General features: G+C 33.5%; 5 protein-coding genes across 7 annotated transcripts; 2 read left to right on the top strand and 3 right to left on the bottom strand.

Moving 5' to 3' along the window:
• The first annotated feature begins 401 nt into the window (after positions 1-401).
• LOC111298209 (KH domain-containing protein At1g09660/At1g09670-like) lies at positions 402-3,898 on the top strand. The gene is made up of 8 exons (XM_022892971.2): positions 402-539; positions 637-760; positions 1,083-1,168; positions 1,750-1,889; positions 2,101-2,235; positions 2,315-2,431; positions 3,062-3,205; positions 3,290-3,898. The coding sequence occupies exons 2-8, from the start codon at positions 657-659 to the stop codon at positions 3,446-3,448; spliced, it is 885 nt and encodes a 294-aa protein (XP_022748706.1). The 5' UTR covers positions 402-539; positions 637-656; the 3' UTR covers positions 3,449-3,898.
• Positions 3,899-4,503: 605 nt separating this feature from the next.
• On the bottom strand, positions 4,504-6,670 carry LOC111298210 (uncharacterized). The gene is made up of 3 exons (XM_022892972.2): positions 6,491-6,670; positions 5,288-5,566; positions 4,504-4,788 (listed from the first exon to the last, which is right to left on the bottom strand). The coding sequence occupies exons 1-2, from the start codon at positions 6,564-6,566 to the stop codon at positions 5,331-5,333; spliced, it is 312 nt and encodes a 103-aa protein (XP_022748707.2). The 5' UTR covers positions 6,567-6,670; the 3' UTR covers positions 4,504-4,788; positions 5,288-5,330.
• Positions 6,671-8,462: 1,792 nt separating this feature from the next.
• On the bottom strand, positions 8,463-12,889 carry LOC111298211 (elongation factor 1-gamma-like). The gene is made up of 8 exons (XM_022892974.2): positions 12,736-12,889; positions 12,579-12,624; positions 10,676-10,825; positions 10,519-10,579; positions 10,382-10,434; positions 10,177-10,275; positions 9,148-9,664; positions 8,463-9,058 (listed from the first exon to the last, which is right to left on the bottom strand). Exons 2-8 carry the CDS (start codon positions 12,585-12,587, stop codon positions 8,679-8,681), a joined length of 1,269 nt encoding a protein of 422 aa, XP_022748709.2. The 5' UTR covers positions 12,588-12,624; positions 12,736-12,889; the 3' UTR covers positions 8,463-8,678.
• A 597-nt stretch (positions 12,890-13,486) lies between these two features.
• LOC111298212 (ras-related protein RABA2a-like) lies at positions 13,487-15,611 on the top strand. Its single transcript, XM_022892975.2, has 2 exons — positions 13,487-13,840; positions 14,857-15,611. The coding sequence occupies exons 1-2, from the start codon at positions 13,676-13,678 to the stop codon at positions 15,337-15,339; spliced, it is 648 nt and encodes a 215-aa protein (XP_022748710.1). The 5' UTR covers positions 13,487-13,675; the 3' UTR covers positions 15,340-15,611.
• A 280-nt stretch (positions 15,612-15,891) lies between these two features.
• LOC111298213 (ras-related protein RABD1-like) lies at positions 15,892-19,313 on the bottom strand. 3 transcript variants are annotated; one of them, XM_022892976.2, is made up of 8 exons: positions 19,173-19,313; positions 18,972-19,044; positions 18,724-18,771; positions 18,253-18,300; positions 17,556-17,627; positions 16,805-16,960; positions 16,457-16,560; positions 15,892-16,118 (listed from the first exon to the last, which is right to left on the bottom strand). In XM_022892976.2, exons 1-8 carry the CDS (start codon positions 19,184-19,186, stop codon positions 16,028-16,030), a joined length of 606 nt encoding a protein of 201 aa, XP_022748711.1. In that variant the 5' UTR covers positions 19,187-19,313; the 3' UTR covers positions 15,892-16,027. The 3 variants fall into 3 exon arrangements, with proteins under 3 accessions (XP_022748711.1, XP_089601794.1, XP_022748712.1); XM_089745668.1 differs by lacking the exon at positions 18,724-18,771; XM_022892977.2 differs by lacking the exon at positions 18,253-18,300.
• Between the last annotated feature and the right edge of the window lie 888 nt (positions 19,314-20,201).

Below are 20,201 nucleotides of genomic sequence, written 5' to 3' on the forward strand. Positions count from 1 at the left end.
ATTATTTATTTAATTAAAAAAACATTATGCACATAAATTATAAAATTCAAATATTTTAAATATCAACTTTAAAAACATATCAATTGATAAAAAAATCAATTGATCACTATATGACAATTAAACTTGATATATATATATATATATATATATATGCTATCTTGCAAGATTTTTTATATTTATAATGACAACATCATTATTTAAAAAGACTATTGGACCAATCCAACATTTTATTTCACATGTTGCATAATAAAATAATAATAATAAAAAGAAATAAATTAAAGGATTCAATATTTCCAACTGAAAATTATTATAAAAAGTTGCATGAAAAGGTGAAAATAAAAAATGGAAGTGGTAAAAAATCGAGAGGGTATAAATAGAGCAAAACAAAACATGAAAGAGTCCTCTTGGAGTAGGGCTTTGATCTCTCATTGACACTCTTCTCCTTCTCCACATAAAGAGGGCAGCAGACCTTGCATCTCTGCCCCCATTTATCCTTTGATTAGTTTCTCCCTATCTATCTCCTTTTCCCTTCAATCAAAGTAAGTCTTTTTCTTTTGCTTTTGTCTTTGAACATATCGGTTTTGACGTTGGATTGTTGACTTTAAAGGGTTTTTCTCTGTTGAATGGATGAAGCAGGCTTAAGAAGGTGTGAGTATATGATGGGAGAGAGGATCCCACCAGGGAGTTTCTTTCAGTACCCGCCTTCTGGAGTCCCTGTGTCTCCTCACAGGCCTTCTTCTCTTCCTACAGATCGTGAAAGGTCAGCCTTTATTTTATGACTTTAATCAATCAATCATTCCAATCCCATGTTTTTTGTTTTGTTTTGGATAAGTTTTACTCTAATTATTGATGGGTTTTTTTTTATTGGTCTGATAATTTGAGCTTTCTTTATTCTGATTGATGTGGGTTTTGGAAGTTGGTTTAAGGAAAAGCTTCTGTTTGTTAATTGATGTTTATGTTTTTCCTCAGGTTGATGCTTATATTTGTATGCTTGTGCTTAATATATTCTATTTTATCTAGGTATAGTCTTACCATATTATTGTTATCTTCTGTGTTATCTTACAATTAAGTAACAATGGCAGATATTTAGCTGAATTATTGGCAGAGAAACAGAAGTTGGGACCTTTTACGCAAGTTTTGCCTCTATGCACCAGGCTTCTTAATCAAGGTTATTGAATCTTCTGTTTTCCTTTTTCTTCGATATAAGATCATTAGCAGTTGTGGTTTGTAATTTGTATCATTACAGATTGTTTGTGATTGATGGTAAAGCTATCTTTATTTATACATGTTACATATACACTTCTCAAGGATTTCAAATCTTGTGTTTAAATTAAAGCTACCATTTATATTTTTGTTTTAATCAACGTAAGTTCAATCTGCTAGATTGTTATCATAGATTCATAATCATGAGTGAACTATTGGTTCATTTCTTCCAAGGATAAACCAGTCACATTGAATATAAACATAGTAACTGTGAACAAAACAGCCTGGTACTCACTATCCGTCTAGCTATAATTGACCTATTATAATTCTAAACTAGCAACATTTGATTTTAAGTGATTACAAGCTGAAGTGTTCTTAAACCAGATATTTCTATGTGCTTTTAAAATAAGCATACTGGAGGGCATTTCACTAGAGAGTTCTACTAAAGCATGTAGCCAAACATAAACCCCAAATGATGATCTTTACTGCTGAAGGCAATTTGGACAATATATCAAGTCACTTTTGTGTTTTCTCATGTCACTGCAGAGATCAGAAGAGTCTCGGGTCTTCATCCTAGTTTTGTGGATAATGAGAGATTTGAGCATGATAGTCCTTTTAGGTCATTGGGTCAACATCCCAATGGGAGACAGATGGATTTGGAGGGATGGCCTGTAATGCAAACAGAGGTAATGCTGTTTAATGGGTTATATACAAACCATGTTGTTCTGTAAATAATTATTTTTATTTAAAAGTTCGTAATTGCTTGCCAGGTTAATAAATTTCAATTGCCTTATTATTGTCCAGCAACATGCTTTATTCTTAAGATCAATAATTTGATTCCCACTAGTGTTAAATGAAGGAAAATGAAATTTCTTTAACGTGATTATCTTGCTTCAGGAAAATGGGCATCTACAACGAGTTGCTCCAATTCAAGCTGCATCAATGGGTTGGCCTGGTTTGCCAGGAGTCCCTACAACACCAATTGTAAAGAGAGTTGTTAGACTTGATGTACCTGCGGATAAATATCCAAATGTAAGTTATGTTGAAATTTTTAAGTAAATTTTTGTTTACTTCCTTCTAAGATAATAGTTCTGACTCAGAGGCTTTGCAGTATAATTTTGTTGGCCGAATTTTGGGTCCACGAGGAAACTCTCTTAAGAGAGTTGAAGCCGTGACAGAGTGTAGGGTGTATATAAGAGGCAAGGGTTCTGTCAAGGATTCTGTAAAGGTAAAGTCAATCATGAATTCTTTTATATCCAACATGTAGTTTGAGATATACTATATGTTGAGTCTTAAGCTGTTTCTTGCTCAGTCATTTGTACAGATTCTGAATATAATGGAAGTGTTTTCTATTTTCTCTTGCAAATTGGAGTGTGGCTGATTGTTGGGCTAGTCTTAGGAGTATAATATCCTATTTTTCATATCTTTGCTCTCAAGCCATCTTCTAAAGGGCATTTTAAATTGTAGTCTATGTGAAAATTCTTATCTAATTTTATATATGCTCAATTGCTAATGATGTGCGTCTCCATTTGCATTTGACATGCATTATAGCAAACTTCAGTACTATGTTTATTTAATCTTTAAAATTTTTGCACTAGTAACTATTGTCATTGATGCAATGATCACTGAAAGTAACTTGTTAAATATAATCATGCATAAGCGAGTTCGGACATAATTAAAGACAGGTCTTGGTTAGCTTAGTGAAATGCATATTGAAGTGAAATGTTGAGTTTTCAACTTAAATATATGAAGATCAAGTTTTCCATTGAAGTAGTCAGTTTCTTTTGATATTTGCTTCACTTGTTATTCATTTGTACTTCCTTTGAATTCTCACAACTCGCCACTGACTTTTCTGTAGGAAGAGAAACTGAAAGATAAACCTGGATATGAACACCTTAATGAGCCACTGCATGTGTTGGTGGAGGCTGAATTTCCCGAGGATGTGATAAAGTCTCGTTTGGACTACGCTGTTGCAATACTAGAAAACCTTCTGAAGCCTGTGGTACGAACAAAAGCAATTTGTGTTTTTCTTTATGTTACTCTTCCTTCTCTGTTTGTTCCAACTCCTCCCTTTCTACCATCTCAGGATGAATCCTTGGATAACTATAAGAAACAACAGCTTAGAGAGTTGGCTTTGCTAAATGGTACATTAAGAGAAGAGAGCCCAAGTATGAGCCCGAGTATGAGCCCGAGTATGTCGCCCTTTAACAGTACAGGAATGAAACGGGCCAAGACTGGAAGATGACCTTGTAAATTGATGATAAATCTTTGTTTCTGGCTCAGTGCATCTGATTAATTGAAATCCTGATGGCTCTGTGATGGATTTACTTCACCATAACTTGGGAGGTTGAGTCACGAAGAGCTAGTCAAACTCCTGTCATTTTTGGGCAATGTTGGTTTTGCATCTTGGTTACCTTCTTCATTGATCCCCGTTGGTTCATGTATCATTCCCCATAAACTTGACTTCTCTACTTCATTAGTTAAAGAATAACCTATTCCCTACTCATGTTGGCCACGTTCTGTCCGCATCTGGGTCTCGTAACCTCTAATGTACTTGAAGATTCTTTGTACTGACAATCTTACAATATTTCCATATGCATGTTTTACGTATGCTTGCCCTTGATTATAAGATACAATTGGTCATTGTATTGTATTTTGACTTAAATAAGTATTATTCTCTCTGCCAGTAACTAAATTGGTTTATGCGTACTCGGTTATGCTTCTATTCATGCCAACAAATGGTGATGGCAGATGCTTGTAGGAATTTGTTTTGTGCTTCTGAATTTGTTTAGTTATGAATCCAGCTCTCTGATTCTGATTCTACCTTTTGGTTCATAATTTAGGAATTCAAGACTGTATGCAACGAATATCATAATCATTCATATGGGCTGTTATGCTCTGACAGAAGTGTTCCTGCCTTTTGGGCGAAATTTATCCTAGCTAGATACGAAAATATTATAGCACATAAAAAGAACCTCTTCGTTTAAACACAGCATTAGTTATTTTCGTTTGTTGCAAGCATAAACTATCAGGCGCTTCAATGTTACAAACAGCATAGTTTGAGGATCAAATCACGTCACATTTTCATACCTGCCCTAGCCATAGCTGCCGGAGATAAACTGATGGACAGACAACCATTGCTAATCCTAGAGTTTTCAATAGCTTTCCCTTTTATTTAATCGAGGAATTTATCTCTCCCCCCAACTCTGAATAAGGGTTTTTGAGTATCAACTCTTGTATGGTACACACTTTAAGCCACAAGCATAGCAGGCAGGAAGTCAAGAAAACTCAACCACTATTGGATCAACTTATCAATATCACTAAAAAGATGAATAAAAAAATCATTCTTTACAAACAGTGAACTAACAACTTTCAAACACTTTTACACAATGGTATAACCATCAATCCCCATTATAAGTTGGCACAAAACTTAAATTCATAATAAATTTCATTTGAATATATCATTACAAATACTACAACTTATGGTTGAAAAGCTGTCTCACCACAGGATATGCCTAAATCCTGATTTTGATCATCAGAAAACTGAGTTTTCTAAACAACACAAGCCCAATACGCCATTTGAGCCTGCAAATCAAAAGCAAGTAACTCAGTGTCAACAGCTAAAAGAATAAACATAAAGGGAGAATGAAATACAAAACCAGATAACAACAACCAATGCATATGTCTATTGAAAAGAATCAACATGAAGCAATCTTAAACGATCATCAAGAGCGAAACAACTCCAACACAAGGTCCACATTCCACATCAATGATGGCACTAAGTCCCACTGTCACCACTGTGTTGCATGGATAGATACGTGAATGCAAGAGAAATTGTCAAAGATGCACAAGGATATAGACTTGAGTGTCAAACTTTAAAATGCATGGGGAGTGCTCAACATAGTAAAGCCCAAAGTTCTAGATCAGTGGAAATGATTACAATGTTCTTCATTTACATTCAACCATTACGTGGTGTTCAACTGCTAGAATACAAACATGGACAATGAAAAATTATTTTCTCCTTACAAACAAAACAAGGGATGCAACTGAATCTAGGAAATTGGGGACCACAAAGACAGCTTACGTGCACAACTCAAATAGGATGAGCACAGTTTTCAATGATGCAGTCAGTCCCGAAGGCCAAGTTCAACCTCAAGCTCATCATCTTCTTCAAACAACTTCAACAGACGGGCATATTGTTCATCTCTTTTCTTTTTTTGCCACAACTTGAAAAGGAAAAACGAAAACAACCCTACTGCAACAAGCCCAAGCAATATGATGACTACCTTTGTCCCAGAATTACTCTTCCCATTAGACTTGGTCTTTGAGTTGTTTTTTGAACTTGTAGAGTCATCAGAAAAACCTGAAAGAAAAGGAAACAAATTGGAGCAAATTGTTTAACAGTTTCAATAATTTGCTAAGCCAATACGAACAATTTCTACTGTACAGACCATAACAGCAACTTAATCAGTGTTCCAATCAAATTCCGCAGCAACAAGGTTGAACTAACGCTAAAACATGAGTAACCCAATAATAAGAAATATGCAACCATCTCCCTTATGATGTATGCAACAAAACTACATGGATCTGGATCAGCTATGCATGACACCACAGTTTCATGTGGAGTCCATTTAATTGAACATCACAACTTCCAAAAATTTCAAGGAAATCGGATTAAGCAGGCTGAGTTTGAAGCACAACTTAAGTTTGATCATGCTACATACATCCTAATTGCCTACTTTTTTCGCTAAACAGCAGATTTATTACAAAGTTTGAGATTCACAAGCAATTTGGAATCACAGATATTACATATCCATTCATTCTCCGAAGTAAAAAAAAAAAAACATTTTAGGTAAAATTTCTCAAAGTCTCAATTTTACAATAGCAAATCAACGAAAGTTGTAGAATTTAATTAAAAAAAAAAAGATATTTCCTTTTCTTACCCTTCCCGAGAAAGAAAAAGAAATAGAAAAAAAGTGATAAAAAAATGCTTTATTTTCATGTTCGTTCGATGCGAATTTTCTCAGCAGCCAAACAGAGAATATTAAGTATAACTAAAAACCGATAAATTTGAGAATTTCCACGAATTAATGAAACAAAACTAAAGGTGAGATTCGCAGGAAATTAATATATAAGTTTTTCCGATCTCGATGTACAAATAAACTAGATTTACATGCAATTAATGATTCGAATTTCGACCTAAATATTTTAATATTTAAATTAAAAATATAAAAAAATACAAAAAAAAAAACAAAATATCGAGTATAAAGCGATCTAGAAAGGAAACCTGAAATGAATTGTAGAGAAACGGAAGAGAAAAACAGTAGAAAACGCAGCGATCTACTTCTTGAAATTTCAGTCATTCTCTCAATCCGTGTCTGTCTGTCTGTATCTCTCTCTCTCTCTCTCTCTCTCTCTCTCTCGGCAGAGACAGAAGAATCGGTCTTTTTTTTGGCTTACAAAGCGTATTTGGTTCTTTGTTTTTTTCAAAATTGTCACCGACGAAGATGCTGTTTTTGCAATTTTGCCCCTATATTTTAGTTATTTCAATTTTGCTTTTCCTTTCCATTTTTTTTTTTATTTTTTCTTTTTCACAAATGAGGTCCAAGGTTTCCAAAAGAATTGGCAAAAGTTGCTTTTATTTGTTACTCCTATTTTCTTCCAAATTTATTACTATAATATAATGTTTTTCAAAAAGAGAATGATGGTAAAAGTTTTTGTACTTTCTTCGTACATTTTGATAATCTTATAGTTAGAGACCACAGTTTAACGAAAGAAAATTATTAGTATTTGAAAATTTTGAAGAATTACTCTTAATAAAATTTGGTTATTTGTATAATTGTATCATAAAAAATATTAAAATTTATATATTTATATTATATTTGATATAAAAATTATTTATCATAATTTATGTTAATATAAAAATATAAAATATATTTTTTAAAATTTATTAAATTCATATATAATTATTATTAAAATTTTTAATTACGTTATTTTTATATTTATTTTTTTATCATATTTATATTTTTATCGTGTAATCTTATCATAATTTAAATTATCAAATTTACTCTTAATATGCATATGTCCAATGCTTTTTTTTTTTTTTTGTAATGGACAGCTTGATTATTGGCTCAAAAATGTTTTGATGGATTTCTTAAAAAAAAAAAAAAAAAAAGCTATGATGGAATTAGATATGAAGTATGAACTATAATGAATATGAATGCTTACCTACACAACTTGTCAATTTGGTTGCACTTTACATTAACAAAGAAAGACAAGAAAAATGGATGCAAAAGCAAACTAAAATCACACCAAATAAAGTGCGCAAAGACTACTTTGCATTCTTGCGAGTTTAGTATTGCGATCTTCCTGATTTTCTCACCACATTTTCCATCTTCGGCAACCGGAATATATATGCTTGTGGCTTAATTTTGTCAGTTTTTACTATTTTTTTCCCTTAATGATTGAATATATATATATATATATATATATGATATACAGCGTTTTTTTTTTTTTTTTTGAGGTACAGGGTATTGAGGGAGGGGATGAAATCTTTGACCCTAAATTAGGATCTCCATAACTTTTTAAAGCTTTCTTAAACACTAAATCAAGAAATGAAGAAATGTATCATACAGAGTTGGTTGTGAAGAAGGGTGATGAGTGCATGGCGCCTAGCTTAGCTGGGATCATTCATGAGTTGGAAAGATGGAACGTTCATGAATGCGGCCATACCTTGTTTATTACTTGATGATAAAGTTTGGGACGACGACAGTCAGTCTTCACCACGGGGGAGTTTCGCTCTTTGCCCATCTATTGTTATTTCATGATACTACCATTTGAGAAAAGAAATAATAAATCACTATTTCTCTCGACAAACTATTTTTCCATTTGTAGTAAACTTAATTATGCCCGCGGAAGAATTGAACAGGGTCTTCAGCTTTTTTATTATACAATTAACTTGTTGACCCAAGTTCAAATGTTGACAAGAACAGATAATCAAGACCCAATCATAATCTTCTTTCCACCTAGACAAGAGACCAAAAGTGTGAGAATTGGATGAATTTAGACACCACGCAACAAATCAGTAATTTCTAGGTCTATTCCTCCTTTCCCTTCTTTGAAACATGAAAAGACAGCACAAACTTTTGACTGTCTAAAATCCGTTTCAAACATGATCAGGAAAAAAACAGACATGCTTAAGCTTGAAAACAGTAAAATGGGGGGAAAAAAACACCATTAATAAAACCAAGTAACAAAGATGAAAAACAAAAATAGCACTTTCAGAATCCACATTCGGGCAGGAAAACTTGGTAGTAATGACATCTGAATGGATCTCAAAAATGGGATAATAGAACAAAGTTATACGGTTACGATCATGACAGTCTATCTGAATGAAGAAACAGTGAACAGACAACTCTACCAAAAAAAACTGACAGGCAGAAAACACCACAGAACGCAAAGTTAGAGATAATTTATCACTTGAAGCACTTGGCATCCAATAGAGGTTCTCCCTCGAAAGGCTCACAGTCTTCAATCATCTGGTTGATCCGTTCCTTCTGGGCTTCGTCTGATATGTCAACCTTCTTCCACTCATAGAGTTCCATGTCATAGCACTCATCAAGGACAAATTGAGGAATCTCTTGCCCACGGAAAAGCCATAATCCCTTGACTTTGTATGGAGGCTGAGAGCCAATCACCAGCATCTTCCCAAATGCATACTTGCGTGCCAAGTCCATTCTCTGCAGGAATCCGCCTACCTTGTTCATAGTGACAAATGAGACTGTATTCTCCTCATTGTACTTGTAGTCACAGAACCATAGTGAGTATCCCTCAGGATCATACATGTCCCAGAATCCTGTAATAAACAAGGAATAAGTATCAGAAATCACAGTCCGAAGTTTGTCTTTAAGAGGGAGAGTATTACAATGAAAACAACAGAGATACCTTTAATTGCAACCTCACGGAAGTTGGTCTTTGTGTTAGAGTACAGCCTCTTCCACTCATCCAGTATCATCTTACTGGGAGGCAGCAAATCAAGAGGATTCTTTGGTTTGGGCTTTGGTGCTTCTTCCTCCTCTGCAGCCTCTGCCTTTGCTGGCTGTTTCTCAACCTCCTTTTTGGCTTCTTTCTTTAGTTCATCCTTGGCCTTTGGTTTAGTTTCTTTTGGCTGGGCAGCAGGCTTCTTTGATGCTACAGGTGGCACAGACTCTGCCTGCTTCACTTCACCTAGGATCTTCTTGAAATTTGGTTGATTAACCATGGTCCAGAAGTACCTCTCAACATGAGGGAACTCTGACGTAAAACTCTTAGTCATGATCTGGGAGAAACCCAAGTAAAGGTTGCATGTCATGATAATGTCAGCAAGGCTGACTGAATGTCCAACCAGATAGGTATTGGAAGCAAGGTGAGTGTTTAAAGCACCAAGAGCTCTTTTCAATGCAGCAATAGCAGCTTCCTCATTCTACATGCAAAATACTCAAGAGTGAATCAATTACAGACATAAACAATTTAATTCCTAATATAGATAAACAAATCAGAATGAACAACAGCCTAATCTCTTCAAAACAAATAACAAAGAGAAAAGCCAGCCTAGTTGATTTATCAATTCAATGGGCATGCTTTCTTGTGCTCATATCCATTCAATTCAAGAAATTATGAACAGAAAACACTACCAAAATTAAGTGCCTACTAGCGTAGTTGTCCTACGACTTTTTGTAATCCTCTTGAAAATGTATGAAACAAGAATCATAAGCCAGTAGTCCATTTAATTTTTTCCATTCCTCATTCTCTCCTTAAAAATTTGGACTTCGATAGCCTAGTTGCCTCAGTCCAATCTTAACTTGCGACCTATAGTCTCATAATTGTAAAGAAACAATACTGTCTGATATTAGCAAATAACGCCCAATTAAAATGACACAAGAACCTGGGGAAAATAAAGAGAAAGTCTCTTAAGCTACAGTAAATAGAACTTACTGGAGGAAGGTAAGTACCAAAAAGCCTTGGATAGAACCATTTTGCAATATTAGCATCAATTTCCATGGATGCAAAATCAATCCACTGCTCGATATGACCCTGAGAAAAATCAAGCAAACATATACAAACAATAAGTACAATGGTTTAAAATAAACTTAACTGATGCCAGAAAAACAACAAGATCATGGTAGTAAAAAATTCTTACGTAATCTATCAGTGTAGAACCACAAAGAGGGTTGTTAGCCTTGGTGCGAGTAACTGCAGAGAAAAGTAAGGAAACCGATAAGTAAACAAACATTAGAGGAAGAAAATGCAAGATAAGGAGTTGGCACATCTTCTGACCATAACGAGCAATGGTATTGCTCTCAAATAGAGGACCCTCATGTGTTTCCAACACGGGAACCTAGAAAAGTTAGACATTTTTTCAGTGAATTAAAGAAAAAGGTTACAAATATAAATGTATTTTCTCTAAATTTAACCTAATAATAGGCATGGTTACCTTCCCAATGGGGTTCATCTTGAGGAACTCAGGAGTTTTATTTGAGACACCCATCTCAAAGTTCTCAACCAATTTGACCTCCACACCACTGTATTCTGCAGCAATGAGCGCCTTGAAGGCATTTTTGTTTGTTTTTCCTGCATGCAAAACCTGCATGTAAATCAAACAACCACATTAATTCAGAACAACCAGATGGTTTAAAAAGCTAATTCCAATGTCCAACACCACAACCACATTGTTCCGACTCGGGTAAGGATATATACTGAAGCATCTGATTCATCAATTGCCTTAAATCTAAGATACAGAGATATGGCAAAAAATTATAATGGATTTTTTTTTTTAATCACCAAAGGGCCTTTCAGAAATTTTTATTATTCAAATAAGCTTTCCAATTTTTTAAAATGGGTTTTGAGTTTAAAAGCATCAACCTTTAAAAGCATATTTGGGCCCAAATAACTCAAAGGCCCAAACCGGCATTTTACTCTTAACTTTAAAAGATCTAAACTTCCAGAAGGGATTTCTTTTCATATTTTGGTCTCTTTTGTGCGGCCACTCCCTGCAACATCTTTCAACAGTTGCTCCCTTCTCCCTCTCTGTCGACCAACACCTAAGTCACCCACCAATCTTCCTTGTCATCTATGTTCTCCCTTTTCTTGTCATCTTCTTTATCTATTATCTTCTCTTTCTTTTTGGATTTCCAGCATTTAACTTCTCTCTTCATTATCTTCTCTTTTTTTTCTTTTTTTGGTATTTCTAGCATCTAGCCAATGAAAACAAGATTTGAGGGAAAAAAATTAATTGAATCTAGTACCGAGCCTCTGCTGCCAAAGTGTGGAAGTTATTTTACCATGTCTGACACAGATCACATACCATGTTGAGGATCCTAATGCACCGATACAGGTACTCCTCTATTTTTGAAGGGTCCAGGCATCGGAGAAAAACACTATTAATAAAAAAAACTGGAAAATATATTTTTTTAAGAAATTAAGATCATATTTTTCCAGCTGCAGTTTTTCATACAGGAATTCGCACAGATGGGAATTGTGGTCTATGCAAACAGGAATTGGAGAGTAGGAACCCCATTTTTTTCAGCTGCAGTTACTCAAAAGAAGTATGGAAACAAGTGTTGCAGCTATGAAATCTGCAGAGGGAGGTTGTAGACTGGGAGAATGAGCTTCAGTGGGCTATTAGAAGACTGAAAGGGAAGGCAATGGTTTCAGTAATACTCAGATTAGCATGGGGAGCTTATGTATACTGGATCTAGACAGAAAGGAATAAAAGGCTATACAAGTCAGAAGAAAACGATGTAGAACAGAACCTAAGGAAAATTAAAGATGCAGTAAGGCCAAGGTTAGCCGGAGTAAAGAATATTGAATGTGATCATGTTAATCAAGCCAAAAATGGGAGCTTAGTCGAGACATGTTTGTAAACTGATATCTGACACTGTTGTATTTGTTAAATGGTAAAAGTATTAACTGCTTCTTGGATAAATGAAAAACACCAATTACCCCCCCCCCCCCCCCCCAAAAAAAAAAAAGAAATTAAGATCATAAAAAAGCCATTTTCACATTGTAAACTACTGAGAACATCACCTCCATCTATTATACCTTAGCAGCTCTCAGCTGTACGACTCTTTGGTTATTTCTCTTTCTGCTGATTAGTTGATCAAATTGAAATCGAATTGTTATTAGTATTTGCAAATCCATCAACTATTCCATTGAATTACAATAGTGATAATATAAAATATATTCCATTTTCTACTTCCTTTATATAGAAAATTTTAATTAAAAGGTTCACTTTGAATTCAACTTTAAATCACTTCCCACTAATCATTTCGTTTCTGTTCTTTTAACAGTTAAATTTCCAAAAGCAACACAATTTAAAGGAAAAAAAGAAACCTCACCAGAGCCATGGCTTAATTGAAAAAGAGGGACGCTCTGATTTAAGATCTGGAAACGAAAAACAGAAGCAAAACGAAAAGGTATCAGTAACAATCTTCAACAAGAACGCGTTTTTTCTATCAATTAAGGTGAAAAATAGGGGGAAGAGAATGACAGAACCTTGAAGCCGCAACGAACAGGAGAGAGTGTGAGAAGCAGAAGGTAGTATAAGATGGGAACTAGGGATATTGTAGGGTTTGAAGATGGGCATATGCATTAGGAATCTTTTTGGGTCGGTTAGGATACTGATCCCGATCCAGGTCCAAATGTAAACGTGACATTAAAAATATAAATAATATATTAATACTCATAAATTATTTAAATTTAATTTAAATAAAATTTAAATTAAATTATATTATTATCGTGAATTCCTGAACAATTTAATTTATGGAATGAATTAAATTTTAGGTTATTAATATTCGATTTAATTAACTCATAAATTTAATTAAATTTTTATATTTTTATATAAATTTTTATTATTTTAATTAAAAATTATTATTTTATTTTAAATTTAAATTTAAATATAATTAATTTTTTATTTTATAAATAAATTTAATCGAATAAATTTGATAAATTAATTTTTATTTAAAATTAAAACTTTAACCAACTTCAAATAACTAATTTCGTTTCGAGTTCAAATTTAAACTTTTTAACATATAGGTTCGACTCCGTTCGACTCCACCGGAGTATTAATCTTTTAGTTAGGCAATTAACCCCTTTTTTGTCAAAAAAAAAAAAAAAGAGAGAGAAAGCCCTTATTTCCAATTATACCCCTAACAGTTGCACAAATATAATGAAACGTTTAGGGTGTTTCGGTAATATCGCCCATCAAATCCCGTCAAAACTCAAATCAAAATCAGCGGTATAATTCACATCAATTTCAAAGACGGAAACGAGAGTCTCGGGTTTCACTTCTTGACTTGAAAATCTATGATCTGTCAATTGTTTTCTCACACCGTCTTTTCCAAAGCATTGTTCCTTTGAAAGACAAGGACTTCCCTGATATTTTCAGTTTCTATTTTTATTCTCAACGCAAAAAAAAAAAATCCAGAAACTAAAAATGGCGAGGATACCGGACGAGGAATACGATTACTTGTTTAAGGTTGTATTAATCGGAGACTCTGGTGTAGGAAAATCTAACTTGCTTTCCCGATTTACTCGGAACGAGTTTTGCTTAGAATCTAAATCCACCATCGGAGTGGAATTCGCCACTCGCACTCTCCAAGTAAATCTCCCATTTTTTGTACTTTCTTTTTTTTATTATTTTTTTGAGTTTGGGTTTAGATAAAGTAGATCTGACTTGTTCGTTGTTTAATCTTTCTTTTTGTTTTAATTTCTCCTTTTTTTTGAATTTTTTAAAATATTTAGATCGTTCTTGGATTGAGCCAATCGGTAATAAACTTTACTGAACAAAAGTGAGTTGATTGAATCACATTGTTATTGTTAATGGATTCTTGTTGTATTATGATTGAATTGTGTTAAATCTATGAGAAAAGTGAATAAAAATGTAATTTTTCCATTCATTGCATGTCTAGCCACTGTTTTGTGTCAGATTTTGGTGTTTTATCTCTTAGTCAATCTATCAATGACTTAGGGAAACAAAGAAACTTGCGATCCCATAAGTTTAGTTGCTTTCCGATGCATTGGCGAGTTATAAGTTAGCAGTTATCAGCCAAAATTAAAGAGATGTGGGCTTTTCAACAATGACACAAGTTCCTGGCTATGCAAATCCACAGTTTGATGTGAAAAAGCATGCAACTTTTCTTGGTTAGAGATGTCTATGATTAAAGGTTATCTTTTTAATACTAAAATGTTGAATGGTGTTAGCTAAATTTAGCTAACAGGATATTAGCTAAATTTAGTTAGTAGTAACTTCTTTTTATATCTGATGAAAATTGCTGTGCAAGGAGAAAATGACATGTTGTATGCTGTAAAATTGCTGTTATGATCAAATCAAGGTTGGAGATGTCACCTTTTTAAGTTGATAAATGTTCTTCTTTATCTTAACGTTTTAGAGATGTATTTGAGTTACTATCTTAGAATCTTTTGTGGGGAAATGACCGGAAAATGTGGGTTGCTCCATTTAGAGAGAGCAGATAGGTGATATCCATTTCTTGGAGAAAACCTCAATGTGCGTCCTCTGTCTTTCTCTCCTGCCATTTTCCTTCATATTAGCCATGACATTTACACTCAGTGGTCGGGTTGTTATAAGGTAAATGCTCCTAATATTCCTTCGGTCAGGTTGAGGGGAGGACCGTGAAAGCTCAAATATGGGACACTGCTGGTCAGGAACGGTACAGAGCAATAACGAGCGCCTACTATAGGGGTGCCCTTGGAGCTCTTCTGGTGTATGATGTTACCAAGCCAACAACATTTGAAAATGTGAGCCGATGGCTGAAGGAGCTCAGGGACCATGCCGATTCTAATATTGTGATTATGTTGATTGGGAACAAGACTGATCTGAAGCAACTCCGAGCAGTTGCCACTGAGGATGGTCAAAGCTATGCAGAGAATGAAGGTCTCTCATTCATTGAGACTTCTGCACTGGAAGCAACAAATGTTGAGAAGGCTTTCCAGACCATTCTCTCTGAAATATACCGCATAATTAGTAAGAAGTCACTTTCTTCAGATGAGCCAGCATCTGCAAGTATTACAGAAGGGAAGACCATTGTCGTCGGAGCTCCAGACCCCAACGCAAAAAAGGCTTGCTGCTCATCATCTTGAGTATGATCTTTATTCATTACAGTTCTCATTCTTCCTTTTGTATTAAATTTTGTGTTTCCTCCTTGAATTTGAGAATTTTATTCTCGATTACTATTATTTTATTTTGTATCATTCAACATATTCGAACGTCCCATGTCCTTGAACTATTGCACGTTAGTGATGATTTATTTTGTTATGGGTGCAATTGCATGGGTACCTTTTGCTCCCAGCTTGTATCATACTTTTCAAGCAGTTGCAGACTGACACAATCTATTATCTATTTCGCTTCGAAATCTTATTTTTCCTGATAATGATTTTTAGATGAGCAATAACCTCATCTTAGATGTGGAGTTGTTACTTGTGAAGCTGAAGTAAGAATTAAATCTAGAGGGTATAGGACAATATAACGTGACCAATTTTAAGCATTATCAACCTCTCAATGGCTGAGAAACCTAGTTAGAAGAACCTGTCTGGTAGAGAAACAGACCATTGGGAACTGAGCAAGAAGTGCTCCAAGCTTTTTAAGCAAAAATGCATGCAAAGTAATCTAATCTATCAAGAAAATGAAAGATATACATGAACAAGCATTAGAACTTCCACTTATACAGATAATGGGTTCAAGCAGGCAATATTTTAGTTTCTGAAAGATTTATATGATATATGCAACATGTTTACTGTCTAAAACAGAGTTAAATCATAACATGATTGACTAGCCACAGCAGTTGTTCTTCTGTTCGATTGGCTGTCCCTTCATTTCAACAGTTCCAGTTGACTTGTTAGCAGCTGGCTGGTTACCCATTCTGCATAGATTTTGATATAAAATCATATTAGTAAACTTCATAATTAAGGATATGAAAAATAAAGAATTAGAGAAGAACACAATGTGGAGAATTGGACAAGAATGAAAATGATTTTCTAACAATCTAGACTGGTGAACTCCAGCATAAGCAAGCAATGTGACAGACCAATAGATCGAACACAAAAGCATTATATTAAATGCTCTCAAGTACATTGAGAACCTATTGGTAGGTGATGATGGCAACATCTTACCAATAAACAATTATCGATTATTAGTAAATAGATAAACAGTTCATAGCATTTGAAAAAAGAAAGTATGAAAGAGTGGAACTCATTTTACTTTTTCTTGATCTCGCCAGCCATGGTTAAGAAAGCCTGCTCCACATTGATTGAATCTTTAGCACTTGTCTCCAGGAAGGGAATTCCAAGTTCATCAGCAAATGCCTGTAGTTCATTGAAGAACAGAATTGCAAATTAATTGAACTGTGACACATGCAGTAAATTATCTCATCTGCAGATTCCATTAGTTTAGCCAATTTGTCATCTTAGCCTCACAAGAAGTTTCAAAAGGAGACCAAAAATACCCTAGGAATCTCAAAGAGAGATTAAAACCTTTGAGGAACACCCCTGGTTGGTTAGACAATTAACTGATAATAAAAGTTCAAACATTAAAAGTAACAAAACACACCTTCGCTGTTTGTGTGTCAACAACCTTGTTCTCAACTAAATCACATTTGTTCCCAACCAGAAGCTTGCAAACACTGTCATTAGCATATCTGTCAATCTCGTTCAACCACTGCTTGACATTGTTGAAGCTCTCCATCTCAGTAACATCATAGACAATCTGTTGCAATCCCAAAGAAAGTAATATTCTTAAAACTAATTTCAGAAGAAAAAACCACATGATCTTCATATCTGTGTTCTTCGACATGCTAAAGTTTGAAGATGTTCTGAAAAATAGGGAGACAAGAAAGTTTAAGAGAAAGCTATCTTAGTAAATCCCAGGGCATTCAGACAGAAAAGTCCAGACTTATATGTCACCTAGCTCACTAAAAAGAAATCAGTAAATGGATAGAGGTGCCAGCAAGAGTGTAAAAATAATTATGATTTCTTGTGCATTCCTGATTGGAAATAAACATAATTACACACGAAAAAATACATCTTCCAGATTACAACATTCAAAACAGCATTTAGAAAGCCAGTAATATGTACATTCAGTAAAGCAGGCCCCCTTCTCTTTCCCCAATACAATTTGCACAATGAAAAACATCCAGAATATTGACTGTATGTTTATTTTATTTGCAAGAACAACAAAGGAAATCAATTAACATATACCATGATGATCAAATTTGTTTGAAGCATACCCCCAAACCCACCACTAAGGTTTAGTTGGGATAGAATTTTATGGATCCTCAGATCAGTCGGGTTCAGTTTCTTACTATTATCCCATGAGCTCCTCGGTAATAACTGCTTGTGATAGTCCGAAAACGCTCCTGCCCAGCAGTATCCCACTAAACAAAGAAACAAGAATAAAATGTCACATGTTAATTGGAAGTCAACTGAAAAAACCTTTAAAGGAGAGTGATGGATGACTCTTCCTCACTAATTTTTCCCAATACCATACAGCCATGGTCAAATGTGAGAAAAGAAATCAAATTGGATTAACAAAGAGAACTTGTCCTATAAATGCCTTCCTATTGGCCACAACTGAATTCCTGCATCAATGAAACAACTAAACTCTCCTTTCCTGGTGTATTAAAACTTAAGCTATATTAGCTATGCAAGCCATAGCTTCCTAGTAAACTGATAAATAGGATTATCTTTTCTCTGTCATTTAAATCAAACCCATCTATAACTAAGACAAATATTAGTAGTGCCCGTTACAGACAGTAGCCATGATGCTGAAAGATAAAGTATAATTCAACTACAAAATCTATGTTGTGGTGTATTTTTCTACCAAAACAACAATTTGACTTAAGAATCTCGAAAGTCCAATGGCTTTCCTAATGACACCTGAAAATATATAGTCCCAAAAAGTTTTGAGCAGAATTAAACTTCAAATAGGTTTAAATGAAGGTTGATTGCAAATGAGTTGCAATCAAACTCCAAAAAGAAATTACTTTCTGTGATACTCACAATTTGCAGCTTGATTGTCTTGCCATCCAGCTCTACAGTTCTGATTTTCTAAATATAAACAATTAAACAAAATAAAATAAATTTCACATTTTCAGTACATGAAACAACTTCCATCATATATATATATATATATATAGAAAAATTATTTGATACACTGACAGTGGAGTTTTTTAACTCCACAAGCTAAGTTAAAATGATGATACATGTCTCATTTCTTTTTTAAATACATAAGGGACATATGTCACCATTTTAATTCCGCTTATGGAGTTAAAAAAAACCCTACTGTCAGTGCATTTGATAATTTCTCATATATATGTATATGTATATAAATATATGTATATAAATATATGTACATACACAAGCTAAGTTAAAATGATGATACATATCTCATTTCTCTTTTAAACATATGTATATGTATATGTACATATACATATACATATACATATATGCGACAGCGAGAAAGAAACTCACGAAATCAACACCAATGGTACTGATGTAGCTATCTACGTAAGAATCATCCTGGAAAAATTAAAGTAAAAAACACTTAAAATTCTTAGCCCTAATTACTCCAAGGTTAACCTTAAAATGAAGCTCATTAATCACTCTTCTTAGTTTAATTCAAAAAAATTAAGCAAAACCAAACCGACAATGCTAAAAACAAGTAAATAAGAAATGAAAAGCACATTTAAATAAAAAGGGCCACAAGAAATAAACTTTACAGCGAATCTGAGAAGTAAACAGGATTTCCCGACGGAGGAGTCGCCGATGAGTAGAAGCTTGAATAGATAATCGCTACAAACAAAAAATAAAATAAAATTTTTTATAAAGAAATGTGAGTAGAAATTTAAGAAGAGGGATGATAATTATTAAGATATGAAGGGGAAAACTGAAGAGAAATTGGAGAAGAAGGGTGGACTCACTATTCGTTGCTCATGATTGGATGGACAAGAGGAAAATTTTTTAGACGAATCGCGGTGCGTTTGGCAGAGAAAGGGAAAGTTTCTGTTTTTATGCCAATAGAAGAAACTCTGCCTCTAATCTCTATATCCTTTACATTTCATTTTTAATATTATTGGAAGTATTTTTTTTAACTATTTATTTATTGATTTAAAATTGTCACATTTCTGAATTAATTAGTGCTTGGGTCAAAAAAGTTTTAATTAGTGAAATGACAGAAAAAACCTTGGTATTGTCACTTTTTTAATTCCTATCCTTTTCGTCCTTACGTGGAAGTAATGAAAAATATTTATTTATTTATTGTTTGACATTATATTTACTCTTTCTTCATGGTAATGTTTTATGTATAAAATTATTAATAAGATAAGATAATAATTATTTTATATTATATTTGATTTATATTTTAAAAAAATTAATATTATGAAGAAGATTAATATCATTTTAGTATATAATTATTCAATATTTTTAAAGCAGAAACAATTATTTTTAATCTATAAAATTAAATTTATATATTCAATTATATTTTTAAAAATTATATCAATAATTTAAATTATATAAATTTTAAAAAAATATAATTTTGATAAATAAATAAATTATTTGATTTTAATCATTACATATAAAATATGATAATATTATTTAATTCTTATTTATAATATTATTTTATTTTATCTTATCATACCAAACATTACCTATAAATCTTAGATTGAACTTGTATAAAATTTTTGATCAAACTCAAAGTATATATGCATATTTTGGTACATGCATAAAAAGAAAAAGTCAGATATAAGGAGAAGGGAATTCAATAAATTCGATGAGAAAAATGATCGAATACTAAGTTTACGAGAAATAATTGTTAAAATTTTTGAGGGCCATGGCCCATACCTACCCCTTGCTATGCGCCTGCATGCATATGCATGCATGAAATCAAAAATGTATTCCGAACATATCAGTTGCCAATTTTCTAGTTTCTCAGCTTGACAGATTGAGTCATT

This window comes from Durio zibethinus, chromosome 16, assembly GCF_047325235.1.
Source record: "Durio zibethinus cultivar Kanyao isolate XHJ-2024 chromosome 16, ASM4732523v1, whole genome shotgun sequence".
Classification (NCBI taxonomy): Eukaryota; Viridiplantae; Streptophyta; class Magnoliopsida; order Malvales; family Malvaceae; genus Durio; species Durio zibethinus.

Coding starts and splice junctions, on each gene's coding strand:
- LOC111298209 (XM_022892971.2), top strand. CDS start 657: ATGATGGGAGAGAGGATCCCACCAGGGAGTTTCTTTCAGTACCCGCCT. Junction 1,169..1,749: donor CACCAGGCTTCTTAATCAAG/GTTATTGAATCT, acceptor ATGTCACTGCAG/AGATCAGAAGAGTCTCGGGT. Junction 1,890..2,100: donor GGCCTGTAATGCAAACAGAG/GTAATGCTGTTT, acceptor ATCTTGCTTCAG/GAAAATGGGCATCTACAACG.
- LOC111298213 (XM_022892976.2), bottom strand. Junction 18,301..18,723: donor GTACCATTGGTGTTGATTTC/GTGAGTTTCTTT, acceptor GTTTATATTTAG/AAAATCAGAACTGTAGAGCT. Junction 16,119..16,456: donor GCTGGCGAGATCAAGAAAAA/GTAAAATGAGTT, acceptor AAATCTATGCAG/AATGGGTAACCAGCCAGCTG.
- LOC111298210 (XM_022892972.2), bottom strand. CDS start 6,566: ATGACTGAAATTTCAAGAAGTAGATCGCTGCGTTTTCTACTGTTTTTC. Junction 5,567..6,490: donor TTCTCTACAATTCATTTCAG/GTTTCCTTTCTA, acceptor CTTTTCTTTCAG/GTTTTTCTGATGACTCTACA.
- LOC111298211 (XM_022892974.2), bottom strand. Junction 10,435..10,518: donor CAATACCATTGCTCGTTATG/GTCAGAAGATGT, acceptor TTTTCTCTGCAG/TTACTCGCACCAAGGCTAAC. Junction 9,665..10,176: donor TTGGTACTTACCTTCCTCCA/GTAAGTTCTATT, acceptor TTTTGCATGTAG/AATGAGGAAGCTGCTATTGC.
- LOC111298212 (XM_022892975.2), top strand. CDS start 13,676: ATGGCGAGGATACCGGACGAGGAATACGATTACTTGTTTAAGGTTGTA. Junction 13,841..14,856: donor TCGCCACTCGCACTCTCCAA/GTAAATCTCCCA, acceptor TCCTTCGGTCAG/GTTGAGGGGAGGACCGTGAA.